At 39.4% G+C, this 21,746-nt stretch overlaps 1 protein-coding gene across 1 annotated transcript in view; it reads left to right on the top strand.

Moving 5' to 3' along the window:
- The window catches only part of LOC118857149 (24-hydroxycholesterol 7-alpha-hydroxylase), a 127,163-nt gene that overhangs the window by 67,240 nt on the left and 38,177 nt on the right, over positions 1-21,746 (top strand). The window contains exon 8 of the mRNA XM_036767791.1: positions 17,625-17,758. Within this exon, the coding sequence (XP_036623686.1) occupies positions 17,625-17,758 (134 nt within the window). The remainder of the gene's footprint in view (positions 1-17,624; positions 17,759-21,746) is intronic.

The following is a 21,746-nucleotide window of genomic DNA, read 5'->3' on the forward strand; positions in this document are numbered from 1 at the left end:
GGGCTGTGCTCCATTTCCAGTACCATGCAATAGACCCTTCACAGCCGCCATGCAGGCCATCCTGGGCTGGAGCCCCGCTTTCCTCTGTTATTTCTTGGGTTCTATAGCTCTAGAATTTGTTCAGAGCCATATTTTACAGGTGTTTGGATGGATTTGGAGGAGAGCTTAAGCAAGACCCTGCTTTCCAGCTGCCATCTTGGTTCTGCCCCTTCTTTGTTTCTTTTATTAAGTTGCTAATTCTCTTTTCATAATTTTCTTGCATGACTCTCATTTCTTTTTCCAACTTTTATCTATCACTATTATTGCTTTCTTTAACTCTTCTAGGAAATTTTGTTTGGCTTGTATCCAATGAGAATTTTTCTTTGAGCCTTTGCTTGTAGTCTTTTCACATTATTATTTTCCTCTGAATTTGTTTTATGGTCCTCCCTGCTGCCATGTTAGTTTTTATGGCTGGGGCAGTTTGTTGGTGTTTGCTTATTTTTCCAAACTGTGGGATGGGAAGCACTGTCCCAAGCTTCAGGTATTTTTGTTCTGCTGTTTTCAGAGCTAGTTCTGAGAATCTGCAAATTTTCAGTGCTTCCAAGGTGGTGTGATCCAAGGAGAGGTGTGGTCACTTCTGTCCTGGTCTGTACTCTGGCCCTTACCCTATTCTCCTGCCATTGTAAATATTAGCACTCCTAGTGACCCTGGAACTGTGACCATGTGTCCTGCCTTCCTGCAGCTACAAGTAGTAGCACTCCTCTCTACCTTGGAACTGGGATCAGGGCTCCCTTGTAACCAACCACAAGTACTCCTCTCCACCCTGAAATTATGACCCAAAACTGCATATGGGCAATAAAGTTGCTAATCAGTGCCAGCTGCACCCACCAAATGGTCCCTTGTAATCTGTTTCTGATCATTTGTCCAACCTTCTTGCTAACATTCTCACACCACCTCCAAGGCCCATGGCTGGTACTGCTGTTGCACTCGGGCTAACTTCCACCCTACTGTTACAGATCCCTCCTGCCAGCTTCTTTACTTGTTTTAGGCTAGAAAAATGCCGCACTCTGACTTTTGTTGTCTTTGTCTCTCCAACATTTTATTTGAGGGGTTACTTTAAAGTTTTTTGGAGGGGAATATTGGAAGAATTCAGCTGTCTCTAATCCACCATCTTGTCTCTGCAGCCACATCCACTTCTAGCTCAGGCCTTCTAATTATAGATGTCCCTCAGGGTTCTGTCTTAGGTCCTCTTCTCTCCTGCTTCTATCCTACTTCATTTGGTGATCGCACCAGCTCCCTTGTATTTAATTATCATTACTTTGCGGGTGTTTCTCAGATATGCCTGTACTGTGCCAAACTCTCAGCTGATCTCCAGTCTCATATCTCCAACTATCTTTCAGACACACGAGATTAGATATCCACTAGACATCTTAAACTCTTCATGTCCAACACAGAGCTCATTGTCTTCCCCTCTAAACCCTCTCCACCTCCTACCTTCCCCATCACTGTAGAGGGCCACATTATCCTCCCAGTCCCTTAGGCTCACAGTCTAGGAGTCATGTCGGATGCCTCACTCCGCATTCAACCTGTGGCCAACACCTGATTTCCCCTTTGTAGTATCTCTAGTCTGTGTCTGCTTCTCACCTCTGACATTGCTACCACTCTAGTACAAGCCTTCATCATCTCTTTCCTGCGTTATTGCAGTAGCCTGCTGGAGGGTTTGCCTGTCTTAAATCTCTTCCCATTCCAGTTGTCCTCCATTCAGCCCTTAAAGTGATTTTCCTAAAGTGCAGGTCTGTTCAAGTGGCTCCCCTACTCAGTGACCTCCAGTGGATTCTTCCTATTGCCTCCAGGACAAAAATGCACAGTGCTCTGTTTGGTATTCAAAACCCTTCCTAACCTAGTCCCCTCCTACCTTTTTGGTCTTCTTGTAGATGTCCCTCAGGGTTCTGTCTATTGTCCTCCTCCCTTCTGCTTCTATACTGCTAAATTTGGTGATCTCATCAGCTCCCTTGTATTTAAATCGATCCAGTGACACTGTCCTGGATGTTTCACAAACAAGACGGTCCATCTCTCAGATCTGAGCATTTTCTCTGACTGTCGCCCATGCCTGGTATGTTCGCCCTCCACTCCAATTACTGACCTCCCTGGCTTCCTAAGTTCCTACTAAAATCCCACCTTCTACAGGAAGCCTTTTCCAACCCCTCTTAATTCTGGTGCCTTCTCTATTAAGTGTCTCTTATTTATGCTGTACATAGCTTGCTTTGTATATATTTGTTTGCATGTTGTCCCCCCCATTAGATGGTAGGCTCCTTGAGGGCAGGAACTAGCTTTTGCCTCATTTTATTATCCCCAGCACTTAATACAGTGCCTGACACTTAGCAGGTACCTAATAAATGTTTGTTGATTGATTGATCCCCCCACCATCACCAGACAGTCCATATAAGAAAAATTAAAACCAGTACTATAAAGCAGAGGGATGAGGGAAGCAGTGTATTCCAAAGGGAGGTCTAGAAGGTGGAAAGAGGGATAGAGGAAGAGGAACATATAAAACTAATTGTAAAGTAGGCATTTCAAATATCGCAGTGAAAAGGCTGGGTAGAGCTGAGGCTTTTGGTACTGGACTAGGCTTGAGGTGACTGGGCATCAGAGAATGATGAGTCACGTAGAAGGAATGGGTTTGTATAGCTGTGGATTCAGGGTCACTGGAGGGATGTGTATGTCTGCTAGCCATTAAGTGATGAGACTAGGCGGGGTATCAGAATTGAGGAGAACTTCACTGAAGGAAGTATAAGATGGAGCTGTGCAAAGCCCGTCTCCACAGCTCTGGAAAATAATTCTTTGGTAGTTTGAACATTACAGCAATGAAAAAGCAAAGTAATTTCGGCAGCGTTGTCGTTTTCATTATATTGGTGTGGCCTACCCAGTAGCAATGAATACTTAGCCAATTATTTAGGCTTTATCTCTTTAAAGGCTGTTTTCGAGGTGTATTTAAATAGCTCCTGTATGTCTTGCTAGATAGAGTCACAAATAGTTGATACGTTCTTTAGTTATTTTGTCCGGAATATCTCTTTCTATGTCTTCCTGCTGGGTTTTGTTGATAACATACAGTCTTTTGGCTAATGACTTATGTGGATTTATTTTTTATCCCGCAGCTTTACTTAAATTATTAATTGTTTCAATTAATTTTAGAGTTCTTTAACTCGATCATCATAGCGTATGCCACAAGCAATAGCTTTGTTTACTTAGTTTCCCCTGGTTATTGCCTGGATTTCTTTTTCATGTTGCTATAGCTAGAATTTCTTGAGCTATATAAAATAATAGTAATTATAAAGGACATCCTTAATCTAGCAAAGATTTTATCGGAAAGGCACTCGTACTCTTTTCAGAAGTCGTTTTCAAGCCATCTCTGAGGGATTTTTTTAGCACTTAAAGAAGAGCCATTATATCAATTGGTTATGCCATCTTGGAGGATGGTTGTTCACTATAGCCAATCTCCTTGTTTTATACTTCGTTAGTAATAGTCATATTACTACTCTGAATTTTGTCATTACTACCTGCTACTGTACCAGTAAGCCCTTTTTGATAATAACTGCAATTTGTAATTAATATATATTTGTTAGGTTATACTAATCAACCAGTCAGTTGGCATTTATTAAGCACCTACTGCATGCCATGTACTCTATTAGAAGCTGACAGTACGAAGACAGAAACAAGATTCCTTGTTTGGAAGGAGCCAGCATCCTAATGAGAGAAAACATACACATATATTACATACACACACACACACACACACACACACACATAAAACACATACAAAGCCGATACAAGGTGATCTTGATGGAAACAGCATTAGTAGCTGAGGGGACCAGGAAAGGCCTAATGTAAAAAGTGATGCTTGAGCTGAATCTTAAAGGAAGCTGGGGATTCTTCTAGAGGCGAGGAAGAGCATTACAGGTCTGAGGCAAAGCCAGTACAGAGTTACCAAGATGAGAGGTGGAGCTTCCACTTATCTGAGGGGGGCGACCTTGGATTTTCATGTGGACTCCATCCTTTACTAACTGTGTGATTTGAGCAGAGTCGCCACTTGAATAAGTTTCATTCTTCCCATTTGTAAAATTGATGATAATACCTGCCCTCTCTATAAGCATTCTTAAAAGGATGAAATGAGATGACACATAAAAAAGCTTTGAAAAAACGTTGAGTGCTGTACAAAGGTAAGGTATTATTTTTGTATGCTCTGATTATGAGAACTGTTCATACTATTCTAGTTATGATTTTTTATTATTCCTTATGTCACAGTCTCATTTTGTTTTTTACTCTATACTTCTTCCAGCCTAAGACTTGGAGCTTTATTGTATTTTTGCCAGGAGTTAAACAGATGGTTTCTTTACCCATCGTCATCATCCCCAGTTTCTTTCCTGGTCTGTATTCCATCCTGGGTCTGATCTCCTTTAGGCTATAGCCCTTTTCATGATTACCTTGGCACTCTTTCAAGCTGAGCATTCTAATTTTAGACACAAAACATTAGAGGTCCAGACCACAGATGTGCATTGAAATATGCACAGTGTAGTTACCAAGCCATTTCTAAAAGTCATAATAAAAAGAAGCGTTCACTCAAAGATATTTGGAAAATCCACCATAGTTTCATTTCAGGCTTCTCCCTCAGCCTTTTATTCTTAAATAAAATTGCACCCTCTCCCTTAGAACTAGATTTTGAAGAGACAAAATACATTTTATTTTCAATATGTTCAGTGTTTAATTTATGCAGTTTTTTACTCAAATCCATTAGCTTTTGATTACATAGTATCTTGAACATAATACTTATTTTAGTTGCTATACAGTGCATAATATTGGGGGTTTTTTATTCACATAGTGCATTGCATTGGTAACTAAGGTGGGGCTCCAGGTGGGGCCAGTGAAGGGAGATCTGATTATATCTTCTCTCCCAAGTAGGCCTGAAACCCCTAGCTACTGGGTATTAAGCCAATGTTGGCATGAAGCTCCCAGGGTCCTGCGGGAAGTTGTTAAGACCAGAGCCAATAGTAAGAGCTTAAGTTCTGGTTGCTCAGATGATGTTTGATGAGGGCTAAAGAGTGAATAAAAAGAGAAGACAGAGCTATTTGCTTAGGGCTTTCACTCTTGGCAGTGTGCTGATGTGGAGACTCTTGGCAACTGTAGTTAAGAGCCCTTCAGCTTGTAAACCCAGATATTCAAACTTTGTTAAACAGTGGTAACTATGCGTTTAGATTTGAATCAGACAAGGTCTGTCTATTGATGTTTGTAATTTGTTTGTATTTGCTCTGACTTTCAGGGTGCTGGCTTTTCCCCCTGAACTAAGTGAATGGTATTTGTATGCTGGATTAAAGTAAGATTGTTAACCCCTAAATGTTGCTTTCCTTAGTAAAGCAGATCAAAAGAACCTGGGCTTGCAGCATTCTTGTTGTTGGGCTCGTGTTGGTTTTTCACCCGCACAGCAGCTGCTAGACGAATTGTTGCAAATCATGATTCCAATGGTCAAGAAGAGTCCTTGAAAAATCCTCCAAAGGGAGACAAGATTTTTTAAAAAATGATTTTTATATAAGCTTTTTTTCTGCACAGAAATGCCATTTTTAGGCCTCAAGGCTACACCAACCAGGGTAAGATTTAGTGAAGACTGAGTCATTATTTTGTGAGTCTGATTAATGTACAAATGTGCCCTACAGAAAGTCATTCAGACAGTCATTCCACAATAATATCCATAATAAGTTGTATGTACTTTCCTTTCCCCATTTTTCTCCTTTCATCTCGTTTCCTTCCCCTTGTTTCTGCTGTGTCCCATCCCCACAGTGAAGCCCTTGCCCGTAGTCATCTGTGGTAGTAGTTTCTCCCTTCCTTTGAGGCTTAACTCAGGTGCCATCTTCTTCTTGAAACCTCCTCTAACTGTCCTTCCCCAACTCCTTTAAAACTGAGATTGATGTCTCCCTGAAGTTTCTCATAGCACTATAGTGCATAGTCTATTGTGACTTCGTTTGCCTGCCTTCCCTATCCCTACTCCGCACTTTCTGTTAGGTTGTAAGCTTTTTGAGAACAGCCTGTGTTAATCTGCTTTTGCATCCCTAAGCAACTAACCCCATGCCTTGCACATAGTAGGTGCTCATTAAACGTTTGTCACAAAAGATAACACTGCCTACGTCCCGGTGTGTGACTAAGAACATATCTGAGGGACCTTGTTATTCATAATATTGCAGCTACGTTAGAATGATGTGAACTATACCTGGGGATTTTGGAGTTCTTAGTGAGTTCCTAAGCTTCCGTTGGAGCAGAGTAAAGTTCTTATATTCTTCACAAAGCTTTTTCTCATGCCACCTGTTTTTTAGTGTCCTCCCTCAAGCTATTTTGTATTTAATTTATATATGTTTTATCTTTCCTTATTTGTATGTGTACTGTTCTCCACCCTCAGTGGAATGGGGGCTCCTTAAAAAGCAGGAGAGCTTCATCTTTGTCTTTTTAGTTGGCATTCAATAAATCCTCATTAAATAGAATTGAATTATATTTAGTAGTAGTCAGCCTTAACCCATTAATATTCTGTTAATCCATTAACTACAGATATTTCTTGCGTATTTCTTTTTTATTTAATATTTTTAGTTTTCAGCATTGATTTCCACAAGAGTTTGAATTACAAATTTTCTCCCCATTTCTACCCTCCCCCACTCCAAGATGGCGTATCTTTTAATTGCCCCATTCCCCAGTCAGCCCTCCCTTCTGTCACCCCACCCCCCCATCTCCTTTTCCCTTACTTTCTTGTAGGACAAGATAAATTTCTATGCCCCATTGCCTGCATATCTTATTTCCTAGTTGTGTGCAAAAACTTTTTTTTTAACATCTGCTTTTAAAACTTTGAGTTCCAAATTCTCTCCCCTCTTCCCTCCCCATCTACCCTCCCTGACAAGGCAAGCAATTCAATGTAGGCCACATGTGTATCATTATGTAAAACCCTTCCACAATACTCATCTTGTAAAAGACTGCCTATATTTTGCATCTTCCTATCCTAACCCCCTTTATCCAGTTTTCTCCCTTGACACTGTCTCTTTTCAAAAGTGTTTGCTTTTGATTACCTCCTCCCCCTATCTGCCCTCCCTTCTATCATCCCCCCTTTTTATCTCCTTCCTCCTTCTTTCCTGTGGGGTAAGATACCCAATTGAGTGTATATGTTATTCCCTCCTCAGGTCAGATCTGAAAAGAGCAAGATTCACTCATTCCTCCGCACCTGCCCCCTCTTCCCTTCCAACAGAACTGCTTTTTCTTGCCACTTTTATGTGAGATAATTTACCTCATTCTATCTCTCCCTTTCTCCCTCTCTCAATATATTCCTCTCTCATCCCTTAATTTGATTTTATTTTTTTAGGTGTCATCCCTTCATATTCAACTCACCCTATGCCCTCTGTCTATATATACATATACATACATATATATATATATATATATATGTGTGTGTGTGTGTGTGTATGTGTGTGTGTATGTGTATATGTATATGTATGTGTATATGTATATATGTATATTCCCTTCTGCTACCCTAATACTGAGGTCTTATGAATTATACACATCATTTTTCCATGTAGGAATGTAAACAAAACAGTTCAACTTTAGTAAGTCCCTTATGATTTCTCTTTCTTGTTTACCTTTTCGTGCTTCTCTTGATTGTTGTGTTTGAAAGTCAAATTTTCTATTCACCTCTGAGCTTTTCACTGAGAAAGCTTGAAAGTCCTCTATTTTATTGAAAATCCATATTTTGCCTTGGATCATGACACTCAGTTTTGCTGGGTAGGTGATTCTTGGTATTAATCCTAGCTCCATTGCCCTCTGGAATATCATATTCCAAGCCCTTCGGTTTCTTAATGTAGAAGCTGCTAGCTCTTGTGTTATCCTGATTGTGTTTCCACAATACTCAAATTGTTTCTTTCTGGCTGCTTGCAGTATTTTCTCCTTGATCTGGGAGCTCTGGATTTTGGCAACAATATTCCTAGGAGTTTTCTTTTTGAGATCTTTTTGAGGAGGCAATCTATGGATTCTTTCAATTTCTATTTTACCCTCTGGTTCTAGAATATCAGGGAAGTTCTCCTTGATAATTTCTTGAAAGACGATATCCAGTCTCTTTTTTTGATCATGGCTTTCAGGTAGTCCAATAATTTTAAAATTATCTCTCCTGGATCTATTTTGCAGGTCAGTGGTTTTTCCAATGAGATATTTCACATTGTCTTCCATTTTTTTTCATTCCTTTGGTTCTTTTTTATAATATCTTGATTTCTCATGAAGTCACTAGCTTCGGCTTGCTCCAATCTAATTTTTAAGGTAGTATTTTCTTCCATGGTCTTTTGGACCTCCTTTTCCATTTGGCTAGTTCTGCCTTTCAAGGCATTCTCCTCATTGGCTTTTTGGAGCTCTTTTGCCATTTGAGTTAGTCTGTTTTTTAAGGTATTGTTTTTTTCAGTGTTTTTTAGGGTCTCCTTTAGCAAGTCATCAACTTATTTTTCATGGTTTTCTTGCATCACTCTCATTTCTCTTCCCAATTTTTCCTCTACTTCTCTAACTTGCTTTTCCAAATCTTTTTTGAGCTCTTCCATGGCCCAAGACCAGTTCATGTTTTTCTTGGAGGCTTTTGATGTAGGATCTTTGACTTTTTTGACTTCTTCTGGCTGTATGTTTTGGTCTTCTTTGTCACCAAAGAAAGATTCCTTAGTCTGAGTCTGAATCTGAGTCTGTTTTCCCTGCTCGGCCATGTTCCCAGACAACCCTTGAGTTTTTTGTTGGGGTGTGACTGCTTGTAGAGTGGAGAGTGCTTTGTCCCAAGCTTGAGGGGTTTCGCTGTTGTTTTCAGAGCTATTTCTACACACTGACCTCTGTCACACCAGCACTCCTCCTTCCCCAAGAACTGCCAACCTGGACCACGACTCAGATCCGAGAAGGCTCTGCACTCCCGCTCTGATCTGCCACTTATTTCTTCCCACCAGGTGGGCTTGGGGCCAGAAGCAACTGCAGCTGTAGTTCTGTCCTCAGAGCAGTACCACTTCTGCAGTCCCCGGGGTGGTGGCCAAACCGCAAACTCCTTTCATTCTGTCCCGGCAGCTTTTCCCACTAACCTTCTCTGTTGTCTTTGGTGTTTGTAGGTTGAGAAGCCTGGTAACTGCCACAGCTCACTGATTCAGGGCCCTAGGGCCTGTTCTGCCCAGCTTCTGGTCTGGTTCATCCAGGCATGGCCCGTGCTGGTGGGCTCTGCTCCACTCCACTCCCTGGTCCATGTGATAGACCTTACCCAGCGACCATCCAGGCTGTCCTGGGCTGGAGCCCTGCTTCCCTCCGCTTTTCTGTGGGTTCTGCGGTTCTAGAATTCATTCAGAGCCATTTTTATGGGTGTTTGGAGGGTCATGGGGGAGAGCCCTAGGCAAGTCCCTGCTTTCCAGCTGCCATCTTGGCTCAGTCCCTCTTATGTATTTCTACAAAAAATGTCGTGAATATAGAAGAAACATGAACCAAATTGATTATTAATGCCAACTGCTAGTATGTGCTGTGACTTAGAAAGAGAAACACACAGTAGGAACACCTGAGTTCACATCCAGCCTCAAGACACTTATCAGCTGTGTGATCTGGGCAAGTCACTTAGCCTCTCTTTGCCTCAGTTTCTTCATATGTAAAATGAGTATTACAGTTGTCAATAGGCAGTCACAATGTCATGAAACTTAGGTGAAAACTAGGTTTATTATAAGAGAAATGAACATGCATGTGGACCCCAAAGAGTTCCTAATATATACATACATTTGCATTATCATAACAACCGTATAAAGGAAGGAGAAAATGCCGGAAAGGGGCATTGCATAGGTCGGGGGAAAGGTGCAATAAAGGTGGGAAAAGGACAAAACCCTTTCAGAAGGGGAGGAGCAAGGTAATGGCAAAAGTCACATGGTTTTCCCTTGGAAACTGCTGGACTATGAAGATAGGATGGTATGCATATCTACAGGGTTCCAGCTGCATAAGCAAATTTTCCAGCCTGGCACATACTGACTGGTGCGTGTCTTGATTCCCAAGGACGCATGGGGAGTCCAGTTTGGGATGTAAATAACAAATTATGTCATTGGCAGGGGTGAGGATACGGATGTTCATCCTTGACACCTTCAGAGCCTTCTGCGCGCTCTGGGACCAATGTTTCTGGAAAAAATGGCAACATATAAAGACCATTTTGGGGACCCCTTAACAACCAGTAATACAGTAGAAACTACTTCATCTCATTGTTGTATGGACCAAATGAGTTAACATATAAAATTCTTTGTAAACCTTAAAGTGCTATATATTCCAAAGAATATATTAATGTAATAGAAATTTCATTGCCTTCGTACTTTTAAACAAAATAGTAATCAGCAAATACCTTTTTATCAAGTCAGGAACTAGAGGAAAAAAATAATCTTGGCATTTTACAAAATAATGGATATAACACTGATTTTTGTGTTCTTTTCCCTTGTATATGCATTTTATTCCCAGTACTAAATCTTATTCTCTTTTGGATCCAGTTTTCAGTTGTCTCTCACACACATCCTCTTTCAAACATCATACCTGACTGATTTTCTTTATTTTTTCTGACTGATTTTAAGAGGTGAATTAAAAAACCTACTTATTTTAAGATTACATAATATTGAAAGATTGCCAGATTTTAAAAGTTATTTCTGTTTTTCATTTTGGCCATAAATGAGGTTAACTGCCCCCCCTCCCAAATGATTTTGAAAGCCATGATATGAGAATGTATTCAGATTAGGTTGTGATTCATGATTTCAAAAGCAGTAACAGTTCAGAGAAGGCAACAGTAGCAAAACATCCTTTGAACTATGCAGCAGAGAAGTTTGCAGTGCAGTGTCTAGTGAAGATGTCTGAACTATTGCTTTAGAAATGTATCGTTTGAGAAGGCAGACTGTACATGGGACTGGAATTCACAAGAGCACATGGGAAGAAGTCACTTTGTTTTCCTGAGCCTGAGTTTCCCCATCTGTAAAATGAGAGGCCAGCACTCATGACACACTGTGCATGTTGCTGAGTTTACATTATAGGTCCAATTCATAGAGTGTTTTACGAGTTCTTCCCAACTATCAAGTTAATTTAATCATAATTTCTGTGGCTTGACTATGGAATTTAAAGCAATGCACTAGTCCCTGGGGATAGAGACATGCAAAATAACGGAGTCCTTGCCACAGATGAACTTACAGGAGAGATACATAAATAACAGTGATGCCAACTAGAATTGTGAAAAGGCACAGGAGGGGTCAAACTGAATGTTGTCCATCCTTTGTTTTTGAAGAGAACCAATGACATCACAGGTGATGTCTTGACTTGCAAAATTCAGCAAGGGAGAGATCATTTCTTACAAAAGGAAAATTTCCTGGATCCCTGAGCTGAACCTTGAAAGAAAGTGAAGGACTTCAAAAGATGGAGACTCAGAGGGGGCATGGTTGGCAGGACTGCAGACTGTTCTAGGCAAGAGAGATGGCATGCAAAAAATGCAGGAAAATAGGAGAGAAAAGGCTGAGACTTAGGGGTAGCTAAAAGTGCAGAATGTTTGGAATGTGGGGTGCATGAAGAAGAAGAATGGGAAACAACACTGGAAAAAAAATGAGTTGGAACCAGATTGTAAAAAGCCTTAACTGTCAGGCTAAGAAATTTTATTCACCGGTTTAGTAGTCTCCAAAGTATAGTCCATGTACTCTTAGGGTTATTACCCCAAAGACAGTGGTAGAGACTGTGTTCACTAGTACCTCTGGTGTGAGGGCTGCCAAGCCCGTTTTCAGGGCTGCTTTCCATCTGTGAATTTGCCTTCCAGGTCCAGTACTCTATCCGCTGAACTAGCTATCTGAGCCAGATTAACTTAGGTTTTTTAATTCTTAATCCAACATTCTTTCCAGTGTACCTGTCTACTGTTCATTCATTTTGTCTTGGCTTTGCCAAGGCAGGGCACAGTGGCTGGCATGGGGCTTAATAAATGTTTATTGAATTGACTTGCTCATCTGATTCTGATTTAGTTTAGTACTTATCTTTTAGAGTGCCGGGGCAATATATATTATATACAAATCTGCCTGCCCAAAAGAGTACTGTACTCATTGGGTTTTAAAAATTCATTGCCATGTATTCACTTAGAAGATATATGAATGGCTCAGGACATTTGTAGAGTAACAAAGTTTTACCTCTACGTGATTCCCAGAGAGACTAGTTGGAAATAGAACTTTCTTAGTTTTTCTAGACCATGTGTAGGTTTTCTTAACAGTTGTACAAATATGAGGGCATATAGTGTGAACTAACAATGTTGAGACATCCTGTACTCAGAATGTAAAAAGAGACCAGGCCAAGAAATACTGCACAATCATGATTCTTCAAAGAATAAGTTGTTTTCTCATTGTGACTGTGCCACTGGCCAAATGGTTCATAATTCGGTGCTGTAGTTAAAGGGAGAAAACATTCAGAGAGGCTACATTCTATCAGTGATAGAGATTGTAGTGAAATAGAAAGGGGGAAAATGAAGCACCTTCAATTAATTAATCGAAAGCCATTGGTGGGGGGTGGAGGTGGGGGTGTCCTGTTCCAAGTTAGGGATATATAATGCTGTTTAGATGGGAGAGAGTAGAAAGGAAAGAAATGAAAAAGAAGCTGAAATCCTTGCCCCAGGAGAACAGTGTCAGTTTTTGTTATGTAATATCCACAAATAAAAATGTTTCCTGGGTAGTGTAGTGCTGCAGTGGATAGAGGGCCAGCTAGGCCTGGAGTCAGGAAGACTAAGCTAGTAAGTGTCTGAGGCCAGATTTGAACTCAGGAAGATGAGTCTTACTGATTGTAGGCCTGGCACTCTATCTGCTGCACCACCTAGCTATCTCATATGTGACTATGACTGTAGATAGCTTTGATTTCTTATGAAAACTACCTCTTCATATCCTTTCACCATTTATCAGTTGAGGAATGGCTTATATTTATGAATGTGACTCAGTTCCATATGTATTTGAGAAATGACTTTTATCAGAGAAACTTTTTGTAAACATTTTTGATATCACTTCATTGTCGAGGTTATCTTTTAGCAAAATGTGTTTTCCCGATTACTTCTTTTAATTCGGTCTATTTTTGCTTTTGCTTTGTTTGAAATGATGAATGCTGATCCTCCCTTTCTTACTTCAGCTGAAGCATAATAGATTTTGCTCCAGCACTTTATATGAACTCTGTTTGTATCTTTCTGTTTCAAGCATATTTCTTATAAGCAACATATTGTTGGATTCTAGTTTCTAACCCATTCTCTTATCTGATTCTGGTTTTTAGGTGAGTTCATCACATTAACATTCATAGTTACTATTGCTAACTGTATATGATTTTTTTTCCTATTTATTTTTCTCTTTCTGTTTTTTATCCTGTCCCTCCTCAGAAATCTGTTTTTCTTATGACAGTTGCCTCTCTTAATCTACCTTCCATTTTATCATCCCTCTAGCCTATTTCTTATCCTTTTCCCATCCTATGTCCCTGTTGACTGAGATAGATTTCTTTACCCTGTTGAGTGTGTGTGTGCGTGTATACATATATATATATATATATGCATGTATATATATATATATGTATATATGTATATATATATTCTTCCTTCTTTGAGAGTGAGGTTCGAGCTTTATCCATGACCCTTTCTTCCCCTTCACCATAAAAGCTTTCTTATGCACTTCTTTTATGTGAGGAAATGTTCCTCATTCTACTTCTTTCCCTAGTGCACCCCTCTTTCTCACTCCTTCACTTTTTTTTTCTTTTTTGGAGATCATTCCAACATAATTGACTCATACTTATGCCCTTTGTCTATGTAGACTCCTTCTAAGTGCCACAATAAAGACAAAGTTCTTGGGAGTTGCATGTATCATCTTCCCATATAAGAATACAAACAGTTTAACTTTATTGAATCCCTTATGATTACTCTTTCATGTTTATATATATATATGTATGTATGTATGTACCTGTTATGTACCTATGGGCAGCCAGGTGGCACACTGGTTGGAGTCAGAAAGGGCCTGGAATCAGAAAGATTCTTCTTCTTGAGTTCAAATCCGGCCTCAGACATTTATTAGTCGTGTGACCCTGGGTAAGTCACTTAACTCTGTTTACCTCAATTCCTCATCTGTAAAATGAGCTAGAGAACAAAATGACCAACCACTCCAGAATCTTTGCCAAGAAAACCCCAAGTCAGGTCACAGAGAGTCAGGCATGACTGAAAAACAATTAACAACAACAAAAAAGCATACATACACAAGACATAGTAGTAAATGACCACAGATAAGTTTTTGGGTTACGAACTCAACATTTGACAAAAATTGCTGGGAAAACTGGAAAGCAGTTTGGCAGAAACTAGGTATAGACCAGCATCTCACACTGTATACCAAGGTAAGGTCAAAATTGATAAATGATTTAGACATATCTGTCATATCTATAAAGAAAGTATGACCAAATATGAGATTGAGAGGATCATGGGAAGTAAAATAGATAATTTAGATTACATAAAATTAAAAGGCTTTTGTACAAACAAAATTAATGCAACCAAAATTAGAAAGAATACTGGAAACTGGGAAAAATGTTTACCAGCAAGTCACTTTGATAGAAGCCTCATTTCTCAAATATATATGGAACTGAACCAAATTTATAAAAAAACTAAGAGCCATTCTCCAGTTGATAAGTTGTCAAAGGATACAAACAAGCAGTTTTCAGAAGAGGAAATCAAAAATATCAATAGTCACATAAAATGCTCTAAATAATTATTGATTAGAGAAATACAAATTAGAACAATGGAGTTGCTCCATCACTCCTATCAGATTGTCTAATAGGACAGAAAAGGACAAGGACAAGTGCTGGAGGAGATTTGGAAAAATTGGGACACCAGTGCACTGTTGGTGGAATTGTGAATGAATTCAAACATTCTGGAAAACAATTTGGAACTATAACCAAAGGGCTATAAAACTATGCATACATTTTGACCCAGCAATGCCACTACTAGGTCTGTATCCCAAAGACATCAAAAAAGGGGAAAAGACCTGTTTGAAACAAAAATATTTATGGCAGCTCTTTTTGTAGTGGGAAAGAATTAGAAATTGAAGGGATGACCTGAACAAGTTGTGGTGATTGTGATGGAATATTATTGTGCTCCAAGAAATGCTGAGTAGGATGGTTTCAAAAAATCCTGGGAAATTTTATGTGAATTGATGCAAAGTTGAGTGACCAGAACTAGGAGAATATTTTGCACAGAAACATCAATATTGTAAGAATGATCACCTGTGAAAGACCTAGCTACTTTCAAGACAGGGTTCCAAGACAATTCCAAAAGACCCATGATGAAAAATGCTATCCAACTCCGGAACTGACGAACACTGAATGCAGATTGAAGCATACTTTTTAAACTTTATCTTTCTTGTTTTATTTTTTGTTAGGGTTTTCTTTTGCAACATGGCTAATATGGAACTATATTTTGCTTGACTTCACTTGATAATTGATACATATTGTTTGCCTTTCGAAGGAGGGGGAGGAGATAGAAGGAAGAGAATATAGAACTCAAAATTTTTAAAAATGATCATTGAAAAAATTTACATGCAGTTGGGAAATATTTATCAAAATAAGTAAAAGGTATATTTTTTTTAAAAAAAAACTTTGGTTTAAAGCAAATGATGTAGAGGCTAAAGAAGTAGGAATGCGATCTATGTCTGCAGTTTGAGAAACCAGTGGTATCAGGATTTTGACAATGGATTAGCTATTCTGTGATATTGAGACTACTATGTATCCCTCATTGGGGATGACTGTGTGCCTCTGGGATTGTTCTTATGAGGACACAAAGCCCCATGCTCAGGTTTACCAAGTGATCAAACCTGTTCTGGACCTGTAGGAACTGTGTGCCTGTTCACAGACAGGGACTCCCAGGAAATATTCTCCCACCCTACCCCATCCCCTTGGCAGTGGGGGGAAATGCAGCTTGGTGTTGAAGTGGACTTGGAGTCAGGGAGGCCTGGGTTTGAATCCTCCCTCAGACAGCAGCTGTGTGACCCTGAAAAATTTCTTAACCTCTCTGGGCCTTAGTTTCCACATTTGTGAAGTGAGAAGGTTGGACTCCGTCTCCTTCCAAGTCTCTTCTCTCTCCAAATGTTTGCTCCTGTGACTCTACCCACTTAAACAGAGTGAGCTTATAGAGCCCCCTGCACGTGGACACATGCCTTCTCTTTAAGCTAAAAGAAAAATGACCCTATTCCCACCCTGTCTCCCACTCCCCATTTGTGACCACTATCTCCCAGCACTGTTGACTAGTGAGTGTAAAAGTAAAACTGCTAATCCTTACTTAACGAATACTGTTATTTAACTCTCGTCGAACTTTGTCGACCAAAATAAGATTGAAAGCTGAGGCAGCTCTCCAAATATTTCAGGTCAAAACCCCAGCCTTCCTGCCTGTTACCTTCATCATTGCCCCAGATTTCCACTTTATTTTGACTGAAGGGACCTGAGGGTTTTAGGAGGCTTCATCCTGAACCTCCTTTCAAGTAGCTGACATTATATGTGTTAAATAATACATGGGCCCCAAGTCAAGAAAGCATCGAACGAAGCACCTTCATTCAAAGGTGACATTCCAGATGGAATGAATGTGTTGCTTAATGATTTCTTGGTGCTATTTTTGGACCTTTTGAAAGGAATGATAGAGTATTCAGGGACCAGGAGGGGTGGAGTAGTGACGAGAGAGGCAGGAGTCTTCTCCCCCTCTTTGTGCTGCTGTTGCCAGTCCTGTTAACCCTTCCTAGGATGGTGTGGGAAGCTAGAATAAGCAGAAGAAACATTTCACCACTGAATACATTGCTAACTGGCTACATTCTAGGGACCTTATAGCCGGGAGTCTGAGTCATGCTAAGGGTGACCTATACAGCTCATAGTAGGATTTCACAAGGGTCTGCCCAGTATGTGTTTCATTTCCATTAGGGCCAGCTACCTTTTTGTACCTCGTTTAGAATAATTATTACATCATTCTGTCTGAATGGCATATTGGATAGAAGGCTGGTCCTGAAATCAGGAAGACGTGGATTCAAATTCTGCTTCAGTGCTTATGACCTATGTAACTCCAGACAATTTCCTTAAATTCTCCAAGGCCCACTTTCCTCATCTGTAAAATATTAGGTCTCTCAAACTTTTTATCCATCACAAAACACAGGACCATGAGAAATACTGCAAGTGTCAAATCTGAAATGTGCTCTTCTAGAATACTCTGTAAAATAATAGCCTCCTTGTGTTGTTGTCAGGATCAAACGAGATAATATATGTAAATTGCTTTCCAAATCTTTAGGCACTTTTTTGATTGTGAGCTACTTGAGGAAATGAATAAAGAAAAAGGTGAATTTTTATTTAATTTGACATATAGCCAGTATTAAAACCTGGAGAAGGAAATGGCAAAGCACTGCGGTATCTCTTCTAAGAAAACCCCAGATGAGACGACGAAGAGTCAGATGTGACTGAAAATGACTCAACAACAACAACAGTATTAAAATATATTTATTTGAAGTAGGATTTACCTTTAGGTGTTGTTAAGCTTATATAAATTTGCTTTCCTAAATCTTTTTCATCCCACTGTGATCTTTTTACTTTTCCCGCAGGTAAAAATAAAATTGAAATTTCAGAAAATGACCTGAAAAAAATCCCACTAATTAAATGGTGTGTTTTAGAAACCACTCGCTTGGTTGCCCCCGGTATAATCGCAAGAAAGGTGATCAAGCCAGTGAAGATTTCGGTGAGTTTTCATTTGATTTCAGAGTATTCTAGAAGAGCACATTTCAGATTTGACACTTGCAGTATTTCTCATGGTCCTGTGTTTTGTGATGGATAAAAAGTTTGAGAGACCTAATTTCTGGGTAATTAATCTCTTTATTAATTATGGCTAGTAAGTAATTACTAAAAGAGAGTCATCTAGCTGTCCCTCATAAACCAAAAGACCCCTCATGGAGCCCATTCAGCACTCACATGACCTTGGATAATTGGATGTTCCTGAGGGTGGAAATCAACTCTGATTGGTTAATGAGAGAATGAATATTATAATGAGAGGTGCACTTACTCCAGTGAGGTCTGGGGGAAGTGACTCTGATCACTTAGTCTTGAACAAAGAGACTCATCCATATCGGACTACCCCCTGCTGAGGGCAGTCTAGACAAAAGAGAAAATCCACTTCTACCCAGACCAGTCTGACTAAAACACAATGGGGGCTGGAATTCACTACTTCCCCTACACTAGAATTTCTTTACCTTTTGATAAGATCCAAGTTTCCCCAGTCTGGTGCTTCTGGCCCAATATTTCATCTTCTCATTAGCCCTGCCCTTCAAAAGCTAGCTGCATAACTTCCAGAGGCTGATTTCTGAATGAGGAAATAGGAAAGGGGAAAAAAACACTTAGTCCTAATTCAGTAATTGGTTATTAATGTAGGAGAGAAATAATCATTTCTCTTCACTTCTAAAATGGAGAGACAGGTATGCTGGAAATAATTAATAAAAATAATTGATTGTAGAATACTTTACATACATTATCTAATTTGATCCTTACTACAATCTTTGCAGCAGGATAGTATTATCTCTGTTTTATAGATGAATAGAATGAGGGTGGTCATCAACTCCCAGTCCTGATGGAGAACCCAGAGTTTTATTCATTATGCCACACTGAGGAGCTATGCACTTTCTTTCTAGAGATAGATATTTGTCTCTATGGAATGTTGTGGGGACGTGGCTCCTTAAGGGCCCTTTTCAGCATATTACAACCACCTCAGTGTCAGAAGGAAAGGATCGGAGAGATGATATATTTAGTCCTTCCTGCTGTGGCAATTCCTTCTTGGCCATTTCCCTTTAGTCATGGGCAACTTTGAATGTTATGTGGTTGTGTTTGTTGTAATAACGGTGACATTTTGATTTAAATCAAGGATGTAAAGTGGGTCAACTTAGCTTTAATCCGTCCATGAAAAAGCAGTGTATTATAATGAAAAGGGAACCTGAAGACAAAAGATTTGTACGTCAGGCCTGGTTCTGTTATATATTAGCAGTGTGGCCTTGGCCAAGTTGATTAGCTTTTATTTTCAATCTGAGCCTCAGATAATGCTACTGTGAGGCTCAAACCATAACACTTGGTAACTAGAATCCTCTATAAGTTATCACTAAAAGTCTTTTCAGTTACGTAGAATGCAGATAGATAGAGGAGCATATGTAGATATCAGGAATACCTTGAGGAAGCTAGGTGGAAATGTGGATAGAGCGCCTGGGCCTAGAGTCAGGAAGACTCCTTCTCCTGAGTTCAAATCTGACCTTAGACACTTAGTAGCTGTGTGACCCTGGGTAAGTCACTTCACCCTGTTTGCCTCAGTTTCCTCATCTGTCAAATGAGCTGGAGAAGGAAAGATGACAAACTTCTTCAGTATCTTTGCCAAGAAAACCCCAAATGGGGTTGTCCAATATAGAGTTGGACATCACTGAAACAACTGAACAACAACATCAGGAATACTTTAGCTAAAAACAAAAAACCTAGTTTAAGGAGGCAACAGAAATGGTGATGTACTGTTTGCTGGCAAAGTGAACTAAACACTTCAGATTCATGTAGCTTACATATGTTTAGATATTTAAGTATCCTCACAAATATGTTATCATTACTGTAAAAAAAAGTTTTAGATATGCCTTTTTTCAATTCAATTCAGCAAGCTTTTATTGAGCACTTATTATGTACTTTTACAGCTTTTTTTAGTTACAAGGTGTTTCTTTTCTCAATATCAGGATGGGAATATAATCACTTAATGTATTTCCAGTGATTAGCACCAGTGCTTGGCGTAGTTAAGCAAAACCATCCAACATAGTGGCTGTCTCTGGCAGTGTATGCAGGACTCCAGACCTGAAGTTGCCTATATCTTCAGAGAGGAGGGAATGATGTTTCATCATCTTGCTTCTGGGACCAAGATTGATTGATTATTGCATTTAATCTGACAGCCTTTTATTTTATTATTTTTAATTTATTTATTTAACATATTTAGTTTTCAGCATTGATATTCACAAGAGTTTGAATTACAAAATTTCTCCCCATTTCTACCCTCCCCCCCATTCCAAGATGATGTATATTCTGGTTGCCCTGTTCCCCAGTCAGCCCTCCCTTCTGTCATCCCATTCCCCTCTCATCCCCTTTTCCCTTCCTTTCTTGTAGGGCAAGATAAATTTCTACGCCCCATTGCCCGTGTATCCTATTTTCTAGTTGCATGCAAAAAACTTTTTTTTTGTTTCTGAACATCTGTTTTTAAAACTTTGAGTTCCAAATTCTCTCCCCTCTTCCCTTCCCAACTACCACCCCCTAAGAAGTCAAGCAATTCAACATAGGCTACATGTGTATCATTATGTATAACCCTTCCACAATACTAATGTTGTGAAAGACTAACTATATTTTGCTCCTTCCCAAAGCATCCCCCTTTATTGAATTTTCTCCCTTGACCCTGTCCCCTTTTCAAAGTGTTTGTTTTTGATTACCTCCACCCCCATCTGCCCTCCCCTCCATCATCCCTCCCTTTTTTATCTTCTTCCCTGTGGGGTAAGATACCCAATTGAGTATGTATGGTATTCCCTCCTCAGGCCAAATGTAATGAGAGCAAGATTCACTCATTCCCCCCTCACCTGCCCTCTCCGCTCCTCCCACAGAACTGCTTCTTCTTGCCACCCCATTCTATCTGTCCCTATCTCCCTCTCCCAATATATTCCTCTCTCATCCCTTAATTTGATTTTATTTCTTTTAGATATCTTCCCTTCATCTTCAACTCACCCTTTGTCCGCTCTCTCTCTCTCCTTATGTATATATACACATACATATATACATACATACACATTCACATATATATATACACATATATATGTATATGTGTATGTATATATATATATATATATGCATATTCCCTTCAGTTACCCTAATACTGAGGTCTCATGAATCATACACCTCATCTTTCCATGTAGAAATGTAAACAAAACAGTTCAACTTTAGTAGGTCTCTTGCAATTTCTTTTTCTTGTTCTTTTTCTTGATTACCTTTTCGTGCTTCTCTTGATTCTTGTGTTTGAAAGTCAAATTTTTTATTCAGCTCTGGTCTTTTCACTGAGAAAGCTTGAAAGTCCTCTATTTTATTGAAAGTCTATATTTTGCCTTGGAGCATGATACTCAGTTTTGCTGGGTAGATGATTCTAGGTTTTAATCCTAGCTCCATTGACCTCCGAAATATCGTATTCCAAGCCCTTCGGTTTCTTAATGTAGAAGCTGCCAGATCTTGGATTATTCTGATTATGTTTCCACAATAGTCAAATTGTTTCTTTCTGGCTGCTTGTAGTATTTTCTCCTTGATCTGAGAGCTCTGGAATTTGGCAACAATATTCCTAGGAGATTTCTTTTTGGGATTTATTTGAGGAGGTGATCGATGGATTCTTTCAATTTCTATTTTGCCCTGTGGCTCTAGAATATCAGGGCAGTTCTCCTTGATAATTTTTTGAAAGATGATATCTAGGCTCTTTTTTTGATCATGGCTTTCAGGTAGTCTAATAATTTTTAAATTATCTCTCCTGGATCTATTTTCCAAGTCAGTGGTTTTTCCAATGAGATATTTCACATTTTCTTCCATTTTTTCATTCCTTTGGTTCTGTTTTATGATATCTTGATTTCTCATAAAGTCACTAGCTTCCACTTGCTCCAATCTAATTTTTAAGGTAGTATTTGCTTCCGTGG

The sequence above is a fragment of the Trichosurus vulpecula genome, chromosome 7, assembly GCF_011100635.1.
Source record: "Trichosurus vulpecula isolate mTriVul1 chromosome 7, mTriVul1.pri, whole genome shotgun sequence".
Taxonomy (NCBI): domain Eukaryota; kingdom Metazoa; phylum Chordata; class Mammalia; order Diprotodontia; family Phalangeridae; genus Trichosurus; species Trichosurus vulpecula.